Below are 24,632 nucleotides of genomic sequence, written 5' to 3'. Positions count from 1 at the left end.
TATGATCCTGCCATTTTTATTTATTTTTTGCTGGCTTGATACTTTCACTCACTGAAGTTCTTTCAAAGCCAGACTTTTGGTGGCGAATTTTGATTCGAGATGCATTAAAATGCTAATTAGCTGCCTGTGTGGCGGACTCAAGTCGAGGGTAGAGCGGCTGTCGTTCGGCAATCATTGTGGTGATTTATTGACAGGGTTAATCGCCTGAAGGACTTCAATGCGATTGCGATAACCATCGCCGACGCTAATTGATTTTCTGCAATTTGCGAACACTTTGATACCTGCTGTTGTATTGTGTCGTGGATGAATAGACTGGCGATGTATTACGGCTTTTCCTCCAAAGAGCCGCCACCTTTGAGTTGTGGAGGCAGGATTACCCCTGTCATGCCTGTGTAATTAGTGTTTGTCTAATTAATCATGGATGCATGTGTGTGTGTGTGTGTGTGTGTGTGTGTGTGTGTGTGTGTGTAAGTGATTTTCTGCACAAAGGTTTGCTGTGTGTCAATCAATGCATCCGCTGTGTGTGTGCTGATGTTTCTCTGCGTCTTCTCGTTGCAGCCGGATGATGATGATGGAGAAAACCTCTTGGAAAACCCAAACTCTTTGTCTTTGGAGTTTGTGGACGATCCTAACTTCAAGAATAAAGTCAACTACTCGTATACAGCTGTACAGATTCCTACTGACATCTACAAAGGCTGTGAGTATATCATTTAAAAAAATAAATGCTTCCTTTGAACTTTTTATTCATTAAAGAATCATGAAAAAAAAATGCATCACTGTTTCCACACAAATATGAAGTAGTTTTCAACATTGAAAATAATCAGAAATACTTCTTGAGCGGCAAATCAGCATATTAAATGATTTCTGAAGGGTCATGTGATACTGAAGACTTTTATGGAAGCCTGTTTCCGCCACAGAATAAAAAATAAAAAAGGTAATTGTGACTTTTTATCTCACAATTCAGACTTTTTTTCTTAGAAATGCATGATACAAACTCACAATTCTGACTTTTTTCTCTGAATTGTGAGATATAAACTTGCAATTGCATGTTATAAAGTCAGAATTTCTGTGATATAAACTTACAATTGCGAGAAATAAAGTCAGAATTGCACTTATGACTTTTTTTCTCGCAATTGCAAGTTTGTATCTCACTATTTAGATTTTTTTCTCAGAATTGCACATTTATATAAAGTCAGAATTCCAAGTTATAAACTTGCAATTCTGAGAAAAAAGTCATAATTGTGAGTTTACATCTCACAATTCTGACTTAACAGTTTATATCTCGCAATTCTGGCTTTATAACTCGCAATTGTCAGTTTATGTCACACAATTCTAAGAAAAGAAGTCAGAATTGTGAGTTTATATCTCGCAATTCTGGCTTTATTTCTCAAAATTGTGAGTTTGTCTTGCAGTTCTGATTTTATAACTCGCAATTGCCAGTTTATATCACACAATTCTGAGAACAAAGTCTAAATTGCGAGTTTGTATCACACAATCCTGAAAGAAAAGTCAGAATTGCTAGATGTAAACTCACAATTGTGAGAAAAAAAGACAGAATTGTGACATTTAAGTCACAATTTTCTTTTCCTTTTTCACATTTTTTATTCAGTGGTGGAATCGGCCTTTCATAGACTGGAATAATGATGCTGAAAAATCAGCTTTGCATCACAGAAATACATTTTTCACGATATTACGGTTTTTACTGTATTTTTAATCAAATAAATGCAGCCTTGATGAGCAGGAGAGACTTCCTTAAAAAAAAAAATCTTACCAACCCTACACATTTGAACACTAGAATATAGACTTTGGTATAAATTTTGCATCATACTCCTAATTTTACATTATAAAGACTGTTCATCCATTGAAATTACCTTAAAAAAAACTAAAAATCAAAGGGTCAGACTGAATAGGAGAATTGACTTTTTAGTCTTGCATTGTCTTGCATCTTGTATTATTCTAATGCATCTTACCTTGCATACTTTTGCTGATACTTTTGAGTCACACAACCGGTTTATGTTGACATCTGTCTACTCTGACTAATTTGTGAACAATAACTTCATCCACTGATTAATAAGTCTATTTTCCTTAATATGCATGACAATAACAATGCTAGTGCATTGTTTTTTATTTAAAGATCTTTTATTAGAGTGTCTGATGATGACTGGCTGTATTGCTGTACTGTTTAATAGGATTTATTTAGACCTGAACTATGCTTTACCTCTTTCCTCGTGGGAATGCGGTGTGTTGCTGAAGCATTTTCGTCTCTTGTTTTAAGCAGAGTATCTGAAAATATCCAGCGGTTTGTGTGCATGATGTGATATCTGTATGTCTGATGTCTGTGGAGGATTTTACAACTGAATCGCGGTCTTGTATCTTTGATAACATCTCCTGGGAATCCCTTGAGCGGTCCTTCGAAATGATAGCAAGATTCAATGCGCATGTTCTTAAAGGCACACAGAACGGTCTATAATGACAGACAATTTAAACTACACACATATATAAACTCGATTTTCCATTAATAGTACAGCTTTAGGAGAAAAATGTTCAGTCTTTTGGTGTTTAGAAAGTGCTTCTGCGTCACTCAGTGATTTGTTAGCGTGTTGACTAGGACGGATGTTTGTAGAATATCCTGAGTGCCTCCTTCATCTGTCTGTGGATGTTTGTGGGCTTTTGGGTAATGGATGATTGCTGGAAGATGGATGCTGGCAGAGTGCGATCAAACATTTGGACGCTGTTACCTTTGCTCTGCTCTAATGCATAACCATCACATGTCACTGTGTAGAGGGTCTCGAAGCTCTTTGATGCATAACATGGACGTTTCTTTGACTGGGAACTATAACACTGGGTATTTGAGAAGGATATGTAAACTGTGAACAGAATATATTTCAGCTGTACTTTAGATGGATATTTACTTTAAAAACAAGCAAGTTAATGCGTAAATAGAAGTAAAATGCATGAACGTGGCCTAGTGGTTTGCACACATGCTGTTATCCGGACAAATCCTGTCTCACCGTCAAATCCTAGAGCATTAAGCAACTCTAGATGAAAGATTATTTATTTATTTATTATTTATTTTGCAAACTGTTTGTTGCCCAATTAGAAAGGGCAGAGTATTTTGAGATTTTTTTTTTTATTTACTTTTATTCAATTTTATTTTGAAATTTATGTTATTATTATTTATTTTATTTTTAATCAAAGTTTTTTATATATTGTTTTACTTAATTTTATTTTCATTTTTGTTTAATTGTATAATTCTTTTTTAATTTAATTTAATGAAAGTTTCATTTTCATTTAAGATTTTATTTTATTTTATTTTTAAGGGGCGCATTAGGACCAGGAACATTAATAAAAAAAAATAAAAAAAATAAAATAAAATAAAATATCACAGTAGCAGGACTTGCTATTATATGAATATGTAATTGAAGAAAATAAGAAATACTGGTATTTACAACTTGTTAATGTTTATATTTTTTATTTTGGTTAAAGTTCTTTTGTAATTTTTTACAATATATAAACTATATATAAAATATAAACATTTATATTTATGCATATATTCAGTTTGAATTATTCAATTTCAGCTGTTTTTAGTACTTCAACTAAACGAAAATGAAAAATATTGCCTTGGGAAATAGCTGAAATTAAGTAATTCATTTCATTCCAATTTTATTTTATTTTATTTTATTATTTTTATTATTATTATTATTAAGGGGCACATTAGGACCAGGAACATTTAAAAAATAAAAAATACACTATTTTGCTTCAATTTTAATTTATTGATTTTGAATGTGTTTTTATTATTGTGAACTAAATGTACAACCATAAAAAACATTACTTCAAATACAAAAAAAAAATTCCTTTTCATTTAGTTTAAGTTGAAGTACTATACTTCTATATATATATTAGTACTATATATAGATATATATTATAAACAACAACAAAATTACCAAAAAACTTTAACCAAAATAAAAATAAATCAATATATATAATATATATATATATATATATATATAAACATTATAAATTTGTGAATACAAGCATTTCTTCAAATCAATAAAGTTTTGTGAGGTCCTGACCATCCGCTGTAACGTGGCGTGACCGTGGGCTCATGGGAATTGTAGTTCAATAAAGGCATGAACGATAACCTCTCCACCTCTGCGGCTCACGCTGCTAATTTGGCTTAGAGGACAGTGGAGGATGAGGAGGCAAAGCAGCATTAGTGGCCCCATTTAAAAAAAACAGGGATTAAACATCACCATGGCAACACAGATTTCCTGACCTGACACTCGGAGGGTTAGGAGTTCAGCGGATGAACACATCGAGATAAACGGGAAACGGAGAGTGGAGCTTGTAGATAGTCCTGCAAAGTAAATTTAACCTACCTGCTTCACTTCATGCCTAACACCCCTTAACCACACTAAAATCACTGTAAGTGGCTTATTGCTTTCATAAAACCAAAATCAAATCCAAAAATTGTCCCTGTTTGCTCTATTAATGGCTGTTCCTGGTCTTATTGGGTCTGTCAGAAATGGATCCTCATAAGTGACTGATTTACCAAATTAAACACACAAATGTTGCTTAAAAAGTCCCTTTTTATTAAATGGACCTATTCAAAGTTTGTATTCGGAATCATTCATATCTGTAATTTTGAGTTTTACATGCATTTTTAATGTAAGTGAGTTGTGATAACTCATTTCATTTGAGGAAACTGATTGCCTCAATTAATTTAAGTTTAGAAACCAAACGTTATGAGTACTGTCAACTTCTTTTATTTGAGTTCAATAAAAGAATATATCCTACAATGCAATTAAACTTAACTAATAATAAATATGTTTGGCCCAAACTCATAAAAAACAGATTCATGCAATGAAATGTAATTGAGTTGGTCCAACTCTATTTGATCAAATACAGTTTAAATGAAATGAATGCATTTATAAAGTGAAATTTTATTATGTCTATCGAACTTGAACTAAACAAGACAAGAGAGACAAAACATTGATTGAGATGTTTTTATTTAAAACTCATAAGAAAAAAAAAACAGATGCACAGTACAGTTGTTTACTGTAAAACAACCACAATATTAGAAAAACATATCCAGTTTTATTATTTATTTTATTTTATTTTATTTCCAGGAGCATATACAAATATAAAAGTAAAAACGAATTGTAAGCTGTTTTAATGCTATACATGTCAATATATTTAAAAAAAACAAAATAGAAGATCAATTTCAAGTCGATTTTATTTTATTTTATTTTAGACAATTAATGTAGACAAAATTAACAATTTCAACTTGTTGTCTGTTTTTTCTTTTTTATCTATCTTAGCAACACTTGCAAATGCAAATGAAAGAATGTTTTTTTTATTTCACAAACTTACGTTTTGTTGCCCAATTTAGTAAACAATAAAAGGAAAGAGTATTTTATAATAAAGAAACTTAGATTTTTTTAAATACAAATATTTAGTTTTTTCATTTAATTTTTATGTAGCATTTTATTTATGATTAATTTGAATGTAATTTATTTTAAATTTATTTAAATTTATTTATTTTAATTTTTTCATTTAATTTTATGTTTTATTTTTTTATTTCTGATTTAATTGATTTGATTTTGTATTAAGTCCAGTAGCATATACAAATGCAAAAGTAAAAACAAACTGGAAGCAATTTTAATGTAACACATGTTAATATATACAGATCAATTTCAAGTTGTTGATTTTTGCATTCGTTTTATTCTTGACAAAATGTGACTAGGAGCATGTAAATACATAAGTAAAAATAAATTGCAACCAATTTTAATGTAATGTGCTGTTTTTATTACCATCTTGGCAACACTTTATATGCAGTCTGTCGTTCATTATGAATATTAGTTAGTATTACTATGAATTTATTTTGAATATTATTAGTTAAAATTATTTATGAGAACAAACTAATAATTGTATGGTGTACTGTTTGTGTGGACTTCCATCAACACTGACATGCACAAGCAAATAAAAATAGTCTCTTATTTGAGTATATTGAACTCATTTCATTTATTAAATTTGACTTAGGTTTTATAGTGTAATTTCCTCAGTAAACTGCACTAATAAATCACAGCAGAACCACAAACGTAGTGTTTTGCTTTGTCACAAACAGGGTTGTGTCCCATCAGAGACCCTCCACAGTTCCCATTCTCCACACGCAGGTCGAGTGAGGACTCGTGCGCTCACTCAGGCTTTAGTCGGCCGTATTGTGTGGCGCTGATGTGAGTGGACGTCTGAGAGACAGAACGAGACCAAAGCAGAAACTTTCCGCTAATAGCAGCGGCTCTGAGTGAAAATGTTTTGTGTGTGTGTGTGTGTGTGTGTGTGTGTGTGTCACTCTTGGTGCAGTAAATGGGCCGGCGTGTGTGTGAGTCCAGCTTTGGCGGCCTCCTAGGCCATTTATTGAGATTGAGAACGTTTCCTCGCCCGCCTGTAATGAACCGTTTTATGATTCATTATCCTGCCGATGAATTCCGCTGCCAAGTCTGCAAACTTTCTAATTAGCTCGGGTCAAACAGCCACACAGTTTCCGTCTAATTATCGACGCCTATTACGGAACGGACACTGGAGGAAAGCCATAGTGAGGTGGGTGGTGCGACGCTCACTTGAGGTGTTAGAGAAATACAGCAGAACAACTCTAGTGCTCAGATGTCGCTTTTTCAGAGCTCAGAAGTCTTAATAAACGTCTTAATTATCTTTAACTTCATCTTTTTAGTTACTAGTTAACATAAACTTCCAATGAAAAATACTTCTAAAATAAGTATTTATTGCTAATTTCACCATTTACTACTTATTCAAACCAAACCATACCATGACCATTAATAACTACTACTACTATAAAAATATTAACAAATATTGTTAATACTACTAATAATAAATACTGCAACAAATGCACTGCTCATTGTTAGTTACTGTTGGTTTATGCATTAACTAATGTTAACTAAATCTTAATCTTAATTTTATTAAATAATGTTAACAAAGATGAATAACTACTAGTACTACTAAAAATATAGATGTATTGTTAATAGTGTTAATAATAAATGATGTAACAATTAGTTAATGCATTAACTAATGTTAACTTATGGCACCTGAACTAACACAAACTAACTATGAATAATTTTATTTTATAAACAAACATTAAAAAAAGAATAATAGTTACTACTACAATTAAAAATTAATACAAGTATTGTTAATAATAAATGTTGCAACAATACATTGCTCTTTATTAGTTAACTTAGCTAATGTTAACTAATCTAACATGAACTGACAATAAATAGTTTTATATTTATTAAATCATGTTAACAAAGATTAATAACTACTTCTACTAATAAAAATGTATATATATATTGTATTAGTGCTAATAATAAATGCTGCAACAATTAGTTAATGCATTAACTGAATAAATAGCTTTAACGATTAATAGCTACTACTACAAATAGAAATTAAGAAAAATATTGTTAATACTGCTAACAATAAATTAATTGTTAACATTAATTGTTAGTTAATGCATTACTAACATTAACTAATGGAATCTAAACTAACATGAACTGACAATTATTATTTTTATTAACAAGCATTAACAAGGATAAATAAGTCATACTATTAATAATAAATACTGTTAATATTATTAGTAATAATAAGTATAGCAACAAATGTGTTGCTCATTGTTAGTTAATGTTAGTTGATGCATTAACTAACATTAACTAATGGGACCTGAACTAACTTGAACTAACAATGGACAGTTTTGTTTTTATTAACAAGCATTAATAAGGATAAATAAGTCATACTACTACTAATAAATACTATTAGTATTATTAATAATAATAATTATAGCAACAAATGTATTGCTCATTGTTAGTTAATGCATTAAATAACATGAACTAATGGGTCCTGAACTAACATGAACTTATAAGTTAATAGTTTTATTTTTATTAAGATTAATAATCAATAGTGAATAATATTAATAAGAAATACTGCTAATAGTAATAATCATATGATAATAACAAATGTCTTGCTTATTGTTAGTTAATGTATTAACTAATGTTAACTAATTGAACTATTTTGTAAAGTGTTAACAATGTTTCTCTTAAAATTAGTTGAGAAATAAAAACAGTTGTACAGTAAAAGTAAGAGTATAGAGATGTTCTCTTTGGGTTATTTGACCTTTGGAGAATTTAATGAGAAATGTTTGAGTTAATATAAAATATAAAATATTCATTTTCTCTCCATTCATTCAGCAAATTTGACCACAGTTTGAGTTTAAGACCATGAATTTAGGCTAAAAGTCTCATTTTAATCTCTTTATAATCTCATTTTTGTCTAGGACAAAGAATGTAGAAAATACAAAACAACTTTGTGTTGTTTTTCTCCCTTTTCTACAGTAGAGATTCAGACTTTTACTGTTATAGTTTTTGACAGTCTACCTGAAGTGGGTTTGTTTAGAGTTTGTACTGTACATATAAATGGATTGGTCATGCTGCATAATGTCTTCTCATTTAAAATACATTTTACCTTCAACGTGAAAGGCACTTCTGTCCGTTAGTCCACTCCTCCAGTGACGAAGACTATCGTAGTGTCAGCTCAACTCCAGCAGATTAGCCCAGCTGACAGAGAAACGTTAGTCCTGACACATATGCTAATACAGATCAAATTGGTTGGTTATTATTCTGAGCAAACGGCTTTGATTTTAATCCCCGCTGTAAGAAACTGTCCCCGTCTCAAGTTGTTTTTCAGGCCTCAATTGTTGTTGGAGATACTGTTGGAAATGGTGCTTATTAAAGTGAAATTGAAAGACTAATTGTGTGTGTGGATGAAAGGCGAGGAGAAGCAGCTTTCATTTGTCTGAATGAACGGATTAGCACCTCCCGTGGATGATGACCACCTTTTTTCACTGTTCCTCTCAGACCTCGGGAAAAATAAACCAGGAACCCGTGCAGTGAGAGCAAGTTTGGTTTGATTGTAATGGTGTTTTTCGTTCATTTCAGATGCCATCTGTGGGAAATGAAAGATGCATTTATTTCGAGACGTGCAGGTATACCAAAATCAGAAGTGATATTATATTTACATTTATGCTTTTTTCAATGCTTTTATTCATAGCAACTTGCATTCAAGCTATACATTTTTATGTGCTCAGACCCATGACCTTGGCTATTTTTTTTATTTTTTTTTATTTTTAAAAATAAGATTAAAGTATTAAAGTATAAATAAATTCAATTCAATTTGAGTGTGATAAATTTGAATGTATTTTTTATAAATGATTAATGTCAAGTTTTGTTTTATTTGATTTTAAATATAAATATAAAAGTATAATTAAATTGTACCCAATTTAATGTAATAAATGTTAATGTATTTAAAAAAAAATACATGATCAATTTCAAACTGTATTCTATTATTATTATTTTGCTGTTATTTTATTTTATTTTATTTTATTTTTAGGGCCCGAGCACTGCAATGATATTACCAAAATTAGAAGTGGTATTATATTTACATTTATGCATTTTCCAATGCTTTTATTCAGAGCAACTTGCATTGCATTCAAGTTATATATTTCTTTCAGCTCAGACCCATGACCTTGGCTATTTTATTTTATTTTATTTTATTTTATTTTATTTTTTAAGACCAATATAAATATAAAAGGTATAAATATAAATATAGATGTATAAATTAATTGTACCAAATTTTAATGTAATAAATGTTAATGTATTTAAAAAATAATAAATGATCAATTTCAAGCTGTATTTTATTTTATTTTTAAGACCAATATAAATATAAAAATTCTATATATAAATAAGTATAAATAAATTGTACCATTTATCAATTTCAAGCTGTATTTTATTTTATTTTATTTTTAAGACCAATATAAATATATTCAATTTAAATATAAAAATATAAGTATAAATAAATTGTACCCAATTTTAATGTAATAAATGTTAATGTGTTTTATTTTATACAAAATAAGCCAGGAACATCCAAATATAAATTTAGAAATAAACTGTAATTTAAATGCATTTTTAAAATTGATTATTTTCAAGTTGTTGTTTTTATTTTGCTCAAAAGCAAGCAGGATGTGGACGTAAAAGTAAAAACAAAATGTAAACATTTATGTAATAAATACATTTTTTACTGTCTTGCCGACAACTGGTATTAATATGAATTAATTTTAAATATTAATAGTTAAAATTATTTATGAGAACCAACGACTGATTATACAGTGTACCATAAGGCATCATGAATGCATTCTAGTGAATAAAGAATACCGTTCTAATGCATTCTAAAATAGAGGTTTCATAGGAAGTGTTACCAGCACCTCTAATGGTGTTTTACATGCTTTCAGTTTCTGTAAAACCTGACCGTGTCATTACCAGAACTGAACTGTAGTATCAGACCAGCGTCAATCACAGCATCTGTGTGCGTGCCAACCCAAGATTTCATTTTCTTCCCTCTGCTGGAAGCCAGATATAAGCGAACCCCCTTTGAGATGTGACTCTACAATAAGAAGTGGGACTGCTATAAACAGTGGATTTGAACTCGTTTTTTTCTTCTCTTCCTCTTCAGCGCCTCCTCGCTCCGCGCGCTCGTCCTGCTCAGTGAAGGGGCACTATCGCTCTCCGCCACACTAATTAAAAACCTTAACGCAGCCAACGCCTTCCTTCATTCACCAGCACATTCACAAATTATATTTCCGCTGTTTATTGGTTACAGTATCATTTTAATTAAAGACTTTTTCCCCCCTTTCCATTTTCCAGCAGCAGTTCTGAGAATCCGCCCTCCGTAAGCGGTCCTTTTTCTCCTGTTATTCTTGTGGGAGCCTTTTTAAAAAAAAGATTTTGTTTTGTTTGTTTTTTTAGAGGAAAATGAAAACTGAATGTGGTTAAAACTAACTGGAGAAATGCTTTTGGTTATCAAACCATAATCTGCCTTTTATTATTATTTTTTCTGTTTTTCAAAATGGTTAAAAACAATGTGAATCATTTAGATTTTTCAAATTTAGATCGAATTTGACACATTATTTTATCTTTTAAGAAAAAGTTGGTGTAACTTTCTCTCTCTAAAACTGAACATTTAAGATTTTTTCCCCATTTTACAAGAAAATACTCTTTTTTTTACTTCAAACTTTAACTAAACATTTATTTAAATCTGTTTCTTTGCCGTTAAATTTATTAACAATTTCTGAGTAAAAATGGTTTTTATACCATTTTTTCAGTGTATTAATCTTTTGGCTATGATTTTGACTATATAAAAAAAAATTGTAACCAATTTTAATGTAATACATTTTAATGTATTTAAAAAAATAAATAAATAAATGATCATTTTCAAGCTATATTTTATTTTATTTTATACAAACTAAACCAGGAACATGCAAATATAACAAATAAAAATAAACTGTAATTTGAATGCGTTTTTAAAATTGATCAATTTCAAGTTGTTGATTTAATTAAATGTGCCATTGCAGTTATTTGTTACATTTATTAGCAATTTCTGAGTAAAAATTATTATACCAATTTTATACCTTTTTTCAGTGTATTAATCTTTTGGCTACAATTTTGACTATAAAAATAAATTCACTTAATAAAAGCAAAAAAAAAAGTTCCTTGTTAGTTAGATGTTATATAGTACATTTTTAAGTCACCTAACAGCAATTTGTCATATCTTTTAAAAATGTTTTTATCATCTAATATTTAATATCAAATAATAATTTACATTTTTTATATCAACTTTGTACTATAATACTGTATAATAATGGTACAACTGAGCAATTTGTTTTTGTTTTTTTAACTAAAATTATTTCAAAATCATTTTTCATTATTTGAAATGCTGTAATAAAATATGATTATTAAATAGAAAAACCTGCCATTTTAAAACAGTGAAAATATATTTGTTAAAGTACTAAAATTATCAAAATTAAAACATAAATAAAAAGAAATGAAACCTAAATAGAAATATTTAACAAAACGAAAATAATAAATATTATAAAAATAATTAATATAAAAATTATATAAATAATATTAAAATAAAATAACACTTGTCAAACTTGAAGTACTCGAGTACAGAAGTGTATTTGCCTAATTAATGCATGTGTATGTTTGATGGCTTGATGGCTGGTTGTTGCTATAACTTGTAGGGTCATTGTTCTTCCAGACTGTTTGTATCATAGGGTCCACTCCATCAACAGGGTCAGTGTGTGTGTGTCATGACGTATGGTCCGCTGCTCTGACAGACTGCTGACACTGACAGTGGATGTGTCTCGCCGTCTTTGGCCTTGATGTGCTCAGGTGTGGATGAGATGTGGATGCTAAGCTTGTTAAGTTTGTTGGGATAGCACAATATTTGGCTGAGATACAACTATTTAAAAATCTGGAATCTGAGGGTGCAAAAAAGTCAAAATTGCCTTTAAAGTTCCAAATGACGTTCTTAGTAATGCATATTACTAATAATTTTCTTTTTTAAAGTTTTAATACATTTATGGAAGAAAAATAACAAAATATCTTCATAGAACATGATCTTTACTTAATATCCTTATGATTTTTGGCATAAAAGAAAAATCTAAAATTTTGACCCATACTATGTATTTTTGGCTATTGCTACAAATATACCTGTGCTACTTAAGGCTGGTTTTGTGGTCCAGGGTCACATTTGTGTTCCCTGTCTAATAGTATATGTGTTCCTTATTTTAATTGTTAAACAGCAAAACTGACAGTAAGATTGGGGGATTTTACTCTTTACAAACAAGCTGCGAAAAAATGTTTAGTGTGTATAAATGTCTGAGTTAGGTTGAATGGTCATTTTTTGCCAGTTTTTTCTTCTATGAAATAGTATATGATGTTCTCATAATTTTGACAAACATTAAGAAATGATAGACGTGGCTGACATCTTTCTAAATCTTTTTCAAACATTATAAAGTTCAAAAGTCCTTCCTTTTTAAAATAAATAAGTAATGATAATTAATTTTATTTATGGGTGTCTTTCACGTAATGACACCTTACAAGCACAATAAAATAGCTTAAAAATAAATAAAGCATAGCATAAACAAATATATAACATATATGAAAACAGATGTAAACACTGACACCAAAAATGATTGGTTTAAAATATGTTGTAAAATAAAAAAAATTAAGAAATATTATGTGTGCTGTAACAGCATTTTTGAAGGATTTTATAATATATGTGACCCTGGACCACAAAACCAGTCATAAGGGTAAACTAGAGACAACTATTTGAAAATCTGTAATCTGAGGGTGCAAAAAAATCTAAATATTTAGAAAATCGCCTTTAAAGTTGTTCAAATGAAGTTCTTAGCAATGCATATTACTAATCAAAAATTAAGTTTGGATATATTTATGATAGGAAATTTACAAAATATCTTCATGGAACATAATCTTTACTTAATATCCTAATGATTTTGGCAGAAAATTGGTCATTTTGACCCATACCATTTATTTTTGGCTATTGCTACAAATATACCTGTGCTACTTATCACTGGTTTTGTGGTCCAGGGTCACATATATTATTATTTATAAATATTCAGGATAAAAACAGTACTTTGTGTCTATTGTTACTGTGGCCAAAACGATTTATTAAAATAAATCATTAATTAAATGATCAGTGTACTACAAAAGTGTGGTTGTGGACATGTATTCCATGTTATGTAAACTTGTTATTATTTAAAGAAAAATATTATTTTTATTGCCTAATCTTTAACGATTTTTAAATAAACAGATAAAATAAATAGTAAATATATATTTTTATCATAAAATATTTTACAAATATTAAATTATCTATATCCACCTTATTTTTCCCATAAAAGCGGGCTCGGCCATTTGTAAATTTTATAGGTCTGGCTTCCGGTCTCATCCGTGTCCAGCTATTTTTAGCTGTACAAAACAGCTTGTTTTGCTGCTTGACATTGCAGATCGGTGTGTATTAATATTTAATTTGAATTATATTATAATAATTGCAAACAGTTTTACCGTTTACTGCACGTTGTTATTCTTCTCCTTATTTCCCTATAGCGGCTAATGAACCAGAAGTCTCACCTATAGGCTTACTTCCACGTTAAAGAATAAGGTACATAGTAAATACTAAAATATTTCAATAGTGTTAGTATAGGCTAAAACTTGACTAGACAGACATAGTCAAGACTATTATTTTTGGTGAGTCTGTCAAACAGATGACTCTTTAATTTATTTAATCTTACTAATTCAATAACGACAGTGAACTCAGAAATTTGAATCAGAATGATCAATTTTATAGATTCATTTATTGAACTGGTTCATAACAGTTATTCTAGAATAAATAATATATGTATAACCTCTTTATATGCACATTTTTGTAGCCACAGATTTGAATAAGAGCCGGGGGTGAAAACTTTTGAACAGAATGAAGATGTGTAAATGTTTCAGAATATCAATGAATAAGGTGGATACAAAATACATACTAAATACTAAAATATTTCAATAGTGTTAGTATAGGCTAAAACTTGACTAGACGGACATAGTCAAGACTATTATTTTTGGTGAGTCTGTCAAACAGAAAACAAAAATTGAACTGAGAAATTTGAATCAGAATTGCCATTTTAAGATGTATTTATTGAACTGGTTCATAACAGTTATTTTAGAATAAATAACATAAGTATAACCTCTTTATATGCACATTTTTGTAGCCACAGATTTGTATATGATGAAAGATGCCTTTATTAACATCCTCCATCATTTAGCAACTGCGCTGAACCGCTTTCATCCAGCACATGGAGTCCCATAGAGCTGTTTTGCTGAGTAATAAGCATGACTGGATCCGGTCTGAAGGATTTCTGGCTCTCAGCACACCCCATAAATCGGCCTCGTAACCTGGGCCGCTCCTCATGTGGCGCTTTGCTCCATAACAGGCCGAGCGTTCAGCACAACCGCTGCTCTTAAAAGTGTCTGAGGGATTGTGCGTGATGGATTCACACACACACACACACACACACACACTCTTATTTTGAAGGATGATCCCCGTGTAGTCCCACCCAACCACACACAAATTCTCCCTCGGAGGATATTTTTCTTTTTATCAATTGTCCAGTGCACGTCGTGTCCTCGGCAAATAAATCAACCGGGGCCTTTGTTTTGCGTCTGTTTCCTTATCTACCCAGCCCTCGTAATTCTGCTTGGATGACCTGCCACAGCTCACAGTGTGTATGTGTGTTTGTCCCAGCTGCTGTCCACTCCAGTTTGCTTGAATCTGCATATACCACCCTGTGCGTGTCTGATAATGCTGTAAGCAGTGTGTGCGGGAGTCTGTCAGTGTATCCTTGACTCAAAGACACACTTATACACACGCTTAAACGTCAGAGTAAAAAAACAACAACTTTATCTATTGCAGAGCTGCTATATATTTAGAATCTAAACAGTATTAACATTTAGTACTGTACAAAATGCTGTTTTTAAGAACTTCCTGTTTATTAAAGAATCCTGAAATGGATCACCGTTTACAAAAAATGAAGCAGCACATCTATTTTCAACGTTGATGATAATAAGAAATTAGCAAATCAGCATATTAGAATGATTTCCATGAAAGATGGACCATGTGACACTTAAGACTGGAGTTATGACGCTGAAAACTCCGCTTTGATCACACAAATAAATTGCATTTCAAAGTATATTCAAATAGACAACAGTTATTTTAAATTGTAATAATATTTCAGAATATTCCTGATTTTTCTGTGTTTTTGATCAAATGCAGTTTCAAATTTTATTTATTTATTTTTTTGTGATGACTGACTTACCGTACATTTGTCACTTACTTTTGACAGTTTGAGGGAGCTTAATGTTGATATTGCTTCCAGGTCATCTCACTAAATGTGAACTGCATTGCATTGTGAGATGCAGTCTCATGTGCTTTGGTTGCATGGAAACTATATACATACTGCAAGGACAATGCTGATAGATAGATAGATTAGATAGATAGATTAGATAGATAGATTAGATAGATAGATTAGATAGATAGATAGATTAGATAGATAGATAGATTAGATAGATAGATAGATAGATTAGATAGATAGATAGATAGATTAGATAGATAGATAGATAGATAGATTAGATAGATAGATAGATAGATAGATAGATAGATAGATAGATAGATAGATAGATAGATAGATAGATAGATAGATAGATAGATAGATAGATAGATAGATAGATAGATAGATAGTCCTCAGTGTGAAAAGATGGATCTCAAAATCATACACTCATTGTTGGAAAGGGATCAAATACACAAAATTGCTGAAAAACCTAAGAATTTGTGGGACCTGAAAGATTTATCTGAAGAACAGCGGGCAGTTTAACTGTTCAGGACAAACAAGGAACTCATGAACAACTATTACTAAACATAAAAAGAAAACTGTGGATAATTCAGGTAACAAAACAGTATTAAGAATCATCTGTCATTTTTATACATTCAGCTATTATTTTCTCTTGTGGACTATATGTAAAGGTATTTTATGTGAAATATCATATTCAGGTCAGTACTAAATGAAAATAACATGCATTTTGTATGATCCCTCTTATTTTGCTAAAATAATTAACATTTTACAGATTCTGCAAGGTGTGTAAACATTTGACTGTAGATAGATAAATAGATGCTCGTGTAAGGAAGCAGAAAGTTAGTAAGTGAAAGACGTATTAGTTCAATAAGAAGGATGTGAAGGAAAATAGAAATGAAGCGGTGGACGGAGGAGGACGTTTTCTGGCAGCGTCAGGTCAGCGTTTGCGCTGCGTGTCATGTAGGTGGGTAGCTGCAGATCGGACGCTGGTGACAGAGGGACCACGAAAGATGGAGAGACATTACTGACACACTGAGTGTAACAAACAGAGACAGAGGAGGACAACTGAGAGTTGAGCAGAGCAGACAGCCGTGCGGAGAAACCGCAGCACAGGTAGAGACAGACAGTTGCGAGAGTGAGACACGCTGCCAAAGTTTTACTTGCTCTCTGAGACAAACTGCATGGGACAAAAGTGGAGTACGCTTGTCAGTTAAATAAAACTATAGCGCACCTACTGTACACCTAGGTCCGAAAACCTTCTCAAGCGCCGTACGGAGGTGGGAAGATATCAAAACACGACTGAATCCAATGTTTGCAGAGCATCCTGTCGACTGAGATTCCTTCATATGACCAGGTTATGAAGAGCTGAGATATAAGTGGTCATTAAACATTTGCTGAGTCTTCTCTAAAGCTCACTTGAATTAGTTTGAGATCAGCAGACATGATGTTAGAAGCTGGTTTCCATCTATTTTTAATGCAGAACTGTTTTATGTTACGTCAAATGTTAGCAAATAAGAAAGGCTGCTGGCTTTGTTTTCATATACATTTTTGTTTTTGTATTTTATAAAGGGCATCATGCCTTGCTCATCTAACCTTATGATGGATTTATTAACTTTATGACCAAGCACAAAGACCGCTGAAATCAAAAAGGTGTTTTTGTGGCTTTTATGTAATTTCTGTTAGATGAAGCTATAGTGTACTGATAAACATTTATAAAATATGCTACTGTTCAAAAGTTGAGGTCAGGATTTTTTTTGTTTCATAATTTTATTTAGCAAGGACGCATTAAATAGATCAAAAGTGGCATTAAAGACATTTAAGACAAATGCAAAAAGTCAAAAAATTATGGTTTCCACGAAAACATTAGACAGCACAAATGTTTCAACACTGATAATAAGAAATATTTTTCTTGAGTTTCAAGCGTTCACATTTGTTTTAAATTTTGCTTTTGATTCATTTTTTTTTTTTTTAGTCTTAGTTGTTGTTATATACACTAACATTCAAAATGTGGTCCGTATGATTGTTTTAAAAGAAATTAGTATTTTATTTCATCTAAAATTCATTAAATTGATCACAAGAGATATTAAAGGTGATTATAATGTTACAAAAGATTTCAATTTCAAATAAATCCTAAAAAAAAATCATGTTTTTCAAAAAATATGAAGCAGTTTGTTTACTACAGTATTAAATGTTTTCAATGTTGATAATAGCAAATCAGCATATTAGAATGATTTCTGAAGGATCATGTGACACTGAAGACTGGAGTAATGATGCTGAAAATTCAGCTTTGCATCAGGAATATATTACATTTTATAAATATATTCAAACTGATTTGTAAATTGTGAATAATATTTCACATTATTACTGTTTTTACTTTGTTTTTGATCAAATAAATGCAGCCTTCATTTAAAAAATGTAAAAATTCCCCAGACTTTTGAATGGTCATGTAAACTTTAAAGTGTACTGTTTTTCTCTTCTAACACTAAAATGGACCAACAACCATCTGTTTTGGCAGGAGTATATACAAGCTGTGTCCAATAATATGCTCTCTAGCCACCTATAAAATGTATAAACACTAACAATAGCAACTAACAGGTCAGGTTTTGTCATTGTGTCTTTGCTTTTTGATAAACTTCTTCAAAGCACCAGTACATACTGTAGATGCAGAACTAGCTTCTTGAGCTTCTCCTATTGTAAAATCTATCCTGGTTTCTCCTTTAAGAGTGTGTGTGGATCAGTAGCAAGCAATTTCTCCATCCATACAGTGATGACCTTGTCCAAAGTCAGTCGTGATGTCTGAACGCTCTCCTCGGACACCGCAGGGATAGATGGTGTCCGACCGTTCGCAACAGTCACAAGTGCTTCTCTGAATATTTCCATATTTATGGAGATGTGATGTGTGTGTCTCTGTTATCAAAAATATCTGCTTCTCGTGGTTTGGTTAGATATTGTTTGTGGATATGAGGATTTGTTTGTCAGGCATTTAAAAGGCCAGGTTCCCCTTTAGTTAGCATGTTCTTTAACAGATCACCTCTATGGATTGTCTTATATCACTTTTAGGATAAGACTTTTATGATCAAAAAGGCATTTATTTGATCAAAAATACAGTAAAAAAACAGTCATTTTGTGAAATATTATTATAATATATAATATAATATTATTATAATATATATAATATACATTTAAAATAACTGCTTATTATTTGAATATATTCTGCAATAATATAAAATGTAATTTATTCCTGTGATCAAAGCTAAATTTTCAGCATCATTATTCCGGTCTTCAGTGTCACATGATCCTTCAGGAAATCATTCCAATATGCTGATTTGCTGCTCAAGAAAGATTTACTATTATTATTATTATTATCAATGTTGAAAACATTTGATACTGCAATACTGCTTAATATTTTATGGAAAACATGATATATTTCAGGAAGTGCTTGAAATAGAAATATTTTGTAACATTAGAATTGCCTTTAATGTCCCTTTTGATCAATTTAATGCATCTTTGCTGAATAAAAATCTGTTTGACCATTTCGACTTTCTCAAAACATTTAGACTTTATTCGCGAAACATTTAGACTGTATTCTCGTAATTTCAACTTTATTCTGAAAACATTTTTACTTAATTCTCGAAACATTTTGAATTTATTCTCGAAACATTTAGACTTTGTTTTTGAAATATTACGACTTTAATCTCATAATTTTGACTTTATTCTCGTGATTTCGGCTTTATTTTCAAACCATATCGACTTTATTCTCAAAATATTTTTACTTTATGCTCGAAACATTAGGACTTTGTTCTCAGAACATTTTGACTTTATTCTTCTGATTTCAACTTTATTCTCAAAGCATTTTGGCTTTATTCTCGAAACATTAGACTTTATTCTTGTATTTTCAACTTTATTCTCAAAATATTTTGACTTCTCAAAATATTGCGACTTTAATCTCAAATTTTTTTATTTATTTTTTTAATGTGGCACTAAAACGCTGTTGTACTTTAGAACTAAAAAGACTAAAAATATATGAATCAAAAGCATAATTGAAATCAAATCTGAATGCTCAAAGCTTGAGAAGTCTAGTTTGAAATGATTTGGTTAAGCATGTAATTTTGGTATCTCTTGCAGCTCCCACGATCCTGAACGAGCTGAACTGGACTCAGTCTCTGGAGAGGGTCTTCATTGAAAACAGTCGTGAAGATCCTTCGCTGCGCTGGCAGGTGTTCGGCAGCGCCACCGGAGTCACCAGATACTACCCAGGTAAAGCTCTTCTGATGAAAACCCTGCTGTACATCCATTTCTGCCAGCAGACCCTGAGTGTGTCCTGTTCTCTCTCTAGCCACAAAGTGGAGAGCACCCAACAAGATTGACCTGTATGATGTGAGGAGACGCCCGTGGTGAGTACCGTCAGCCGGCGGAGGAAAGACTCCATTTAGTCTGACTTTGATCTTGTTGTTTTCACCGGCTCCAGGCGGCCTCTGCTGCAAAGAGCAAGCAAGCGTGTGAAGTTCAAATTAAGTCGGACCGCCGAAGTTTACGGTGCTGTCTAGACCGGGGGTCAGGATGTGTCAGTGGCATTCAGCTGGGTCAGTCTGGCCCTGTGTGCTCGCTTCTGTTCTATAGGGAATACTTTACATTAGGATTTCCTGCGTCATTGGGATTTTTGACAAGTATGCATACTGTGGAAGGGGCGCTTATAGCAAGCTTTAGCATGAACTGTCTTCTGCAGTCAGTCTTTTCTTTCAAGTTAACTACTGTCATGGCAGAGCATAATTTTTTTTTTTATATGTGAGTACAAGTCTGACTCAGGTGCAGCCTCCAAAATTAGAATAAAAGCTAGCTGTGCAGAGCAAATAAATGAAAAATTGGCTGAAATTGTTTGCAACAATCATTTTTTAAGCTGAATTAATTAATTGATTATTTTTTTTATTTAGCTGAAGTTATTTTTTTATTTGGAAGAATGTATTTTTGTTTACATGTATTTATTTAACTGAATTTAAATGTTAGATATTTAAAATATTATTAAATATTAATTAAAATAAACTAAAGTTCTTTTAGTTATTTTATTAACGTAATTGTTTTTTCTTTAGCAGAAGTTATTTATTTGTATACACAGAGGTAAATTTAAAATTTAAATATTTTTTGTGCTTTTATTTAGCTGAAGACATTTTATTAATTTATTCATTCAGCATGATGTTTATATATTGAATTGTGCATTCATTTAGCTGAATTTATATACTTACCTGAAGTTATTTTTTTATTTAACAGGATGTATTTATTTACCAATGCATGTATTTATTTAGCTGAATTTACATATGAGATATTTAAAATATTATGAAATATTAATTGAAATAATTTTTTGATTATTTTTATTTATGTGATTTTTTTTATTTTAGTAGAAGTTATTTACTTTTTATGAATTTATTTAGAGTAATTTAAAAATAAGTATTTTTTACTTTTTAATGAATTAATTTGTTCAGCATGCTATTTATTTATTTACTTGTGCATTAATTTAGCAAAAGTTATTTTATTTATTCATTTTTTATTTAGCATCAATTTTATGTTTTTTTAAGTTTATTTATTTATTTAGTTTTTTATTTAGTAGACGTTATTTATTTACATCTTTCTGGATTTATTTAAATGAATTTAAAATTATTTTTTTGACTTATGCTTTTATTTAGCTGAACACATTTTATTTAATTAATTCATTTGATCGGCATGCTATTTATGTATTTACGTTTGCTTTCATTTAGCTAAAGTTATTTATTCCATTTTTAATTCAGCATCAGTAATTTATTTAGCTAAAGTGACTTTTATTTATTTATTTATATCTGGTTTATTTACTTATTTTTGGTTTATGTATGCATTTAAATTTGGCCTAATTTGTTTATAAATAATTTAATATTTTTTTATTTAGCAAAAGATAAACACAAAGATTTGTTGTTATTTATTTATTTTTTGTGCATTTCTTTAGATGACATTAAAATATTTATGCATTTTTAAGCTATATTAACCAATTTTATTCTGCTTAAGTTGTTTGTTTAATTACTTTTTGTATTTTTTTTAGCTGACGTTTTTGTGTTCATCAAATTACTTTAAATTAGCAAAAGTTGTTTATTTTATATTTATATTTAGCAGAAGTTTCATTTTATTCATAATTTATGTTATTTTTTAATTTATTTTTTATTTCATGTCTTCATTCATTCCTTCATCCACCAAGATCATGAATTCGAAAGTAAAAGTGAAAAGCATCCTAAGACATTCCAATAGAGGAAATCCCGTTCACAAAATTAAAATCACCAATAATACTAATGAAAAAGAACGGGTTGAATGTTAACTATACCATAAAACTATAAATTATGATAACAGACAAACTATTTATAAGCAATGAGCATTGATTAATCCCATGTTGTAGCAAAAAATAAATAAATAAAAATGAAACCAAAGCATATGCACGTGCGACCAACTGATGCCGCGTTCCAGGCAACCCGTTACCCGTGTTTTTCCAAACTTCTACCTGTGAAAGTGCACTGGAAAGGCAGTCAAACCCGTGAATTCCCACCCGTGAACTCCTACTAGATCGACGTACTCGAAGTTCGAGTTCTGGCGTAACATAGCCCGAGAAACAACAATATCAGCCTCTATGGGTGCGGTGTTTATGCAAGTGGCACACGGTGAAAAAATAGAGTTTAGGACAATATAACGTTGCAATCAAATTATTAATAATATAAAAATAATAAATGTGCTTAGGCCGTTTGGCGTGACTTGCCTGGAATGCTACAAAGTCGTGAGTCGTGGTTTGAAGTCGTGATTTACGAGCTCAAAAACCTGCCTGGAACGCAGCATTAGCGTGTATCCTGACGCAAAATGTGGCGAAAAGTCCTACACAAGGGAAATAGTGTGATTAAGGTGTGTACATGTCTTCCATAATGCGACTAAAATAGGAATACTCCACCTGTCTTAATTCGATTTGTGTTTACTCCGATTATGACTTTAGTCGGATTAAATTAATCAAAAATATCAGTTTACATGGTTGCTTCTTAATCAGAGTATTGTCTTAATCGCGTTAAAATCGAAATATTGTTGTCCATGTAAACGTACTCATTGTTTGCATTCGAGATGTGAAAAGAGCGGCATATTTACGTCTACTCTTTGTTAAATGTATTAAGCAATGCACTAAGTGTAGAGAAGAAAAAATTAAGTTAAAGTATCGATCTCAGCAGGCTAGTATCGATCCGATACCAATACCAACGTTAGTATCGATACTATCGATATTTGGATCGATCCACCCAGCCCTAGCGGACGCTTTCATCCAGAGCGACTCGCGGTACACTTGTTATAGGAGCAATCCCTTGAGGAATAGCCTGGGGTTCGGCGTCATGATCGAGGGCATAACTTTAGCCGCTACGCCACATCACCCCTACAAAAAGACGATTGCCCTCAGAAATACATCTCTGTCTACTTAATGAAGAAAGAAAAAGCTGTTTAGAGAGAAAAAGCAAGGTGTTTAAATGGAAAACAAGTTGTTATCAGGTGCTTGTGTGTTAGCCGGCTGGATGAGCGTGCCACGGTGTTTCCCAGAGTATGGGAGTGTAAGCGAGGCGCTAATGAGCCTCTTCTTTGACAGAGTAATTAAGTTCACACTCAGGAAAAGTGTCTCTGGCGCAAAAAAAAAAAAAAAACCACACACAATTCCCAATATACCTGTAAGAAGCTTTTAACCTAAAGACGAACAACACGAGCAGGCAGCTAGTTAGCTTGTTTGGCTGACAAAGCGCTAATGTTGCTGATGAGCCGGAGCGAGCTCTACATTGTTTTTGCTGTGATGCAACACGCTCTGCAGACTTTATGAGTTGCTTTTAATGATTTTTGAGCGTGTAGGCTAGCAGTGCTATACAGACACGCAACAGTTCTATAAGCGCAGGGATGATGAATTGGTTTGGAGCACGCTATCAGCAGGCGCTGCGCTCTACATGCTGTTTCTGTTTTCATACGTCTACAGTATGCGGGTTTGTGCGGTGTGAGGTATGACCAAACTCCTCCTCAGATGAGGGAGTCATCCATTTGTCTTGGACCCCCTTAATGAGTCATTTTATATGGTGATTATGATGCATATCACAGTATTTGCATCAAAAATGTATATGTATATGAAATAACCATGTAATCTGATATTCCAGTGTTTTAAATACTATTTCATGCAAATGTATTCATATTTACAAATGTTCAAACTTTATGCACACAAACCAGAATATAAGATTATGCATAAAATGAAAATAAATAAATGTAGCATCAATACAAAAGCAGCTTCGTATTTTGTAAAAAAAAAAAAAAAAAAAATGAATAAATGTGACCCTAAACCACAATATCAGTCATAAAGGTCAATTTCTTTTTAATAAATAAACTTTCCATTGATGTATGGTTTTTAGGATAGGACAGTATTTGGCTGAGATACAACTATTTGAAAATCTGCAATCTGAGAGTGTAAAAAAAAATCTAAATATTTAAATCTCCTTAGTTCTTAACAATGCTACAGATTACTTTATATTTACGGTAGGAAATTTACATTTATATTATATTATATTGTATTATATTATTATAGTATACATTTTCTACATTTTTACATCTCATATTTTTAAAAAGATTATGTATAAATTATGAATGATAAAACTAATTATTAAATTAGAAAAAAATAGAAAACTTATTATTAATTTAATATATACAAAAATATTATTTAAATACTATAATAATATTATATTATATAATTGTATTTAAACTAATTATTAAATATATTAATAAATATATATATATATATATATATATATAT

At 31.0% G+C, this 24,632-nt stretch overlaps 1 protein-coding gene across 1 annotated transcript in view; it reads left to right on the top strand.

The window, feature by feature from the left end:
- The first annotated feature begins 318 nt into the window (after window positions 1-318).
- Window positions 319-24,632, top strand: part of LOC141347619 (voltage-dependent calcium channel subunit alpha-2/delta-2-like) — a 57,242-nt gene continuing 32,928 nt past the window's right edge. Inside the window, exons 1-4 of the mRNA XM_073852607.1 lie at window positions 319-390; window positions 559-697; window positions 19,937-20,068; window positions 20,148-20,205. Coding sequence (XP_073708708.1) covers window positions 319-390; window positions 559-697; window positions 19,937-20,068; window positions 20,148-20,205 — 401 coding nt within the window. The remainder of the gene's footprint in view (window positions 391-558; window positions 698-19,936; window positions 20,069-20,147; window positions 20,206-24,632) is intronic.

This window comes from Garra rufa, chromosome 12 (genome assembly GCF_049309525.1).
Source record: "Garra rufa chromosome 12, GarRuf1.0, whole genome shotgun sequence".
In the NCBI taxonomy this organism is placed as follows: Eukaryota; Metazoa; Chordata; class Actinopteri; order Cypriniformes; family Cyprinidae; genus Garra; species Garra rufa.
Note: the sequence above shows the minus strand (reverse complement) of the source record. Positions and strands in the feature narration are given on the sequence as shown.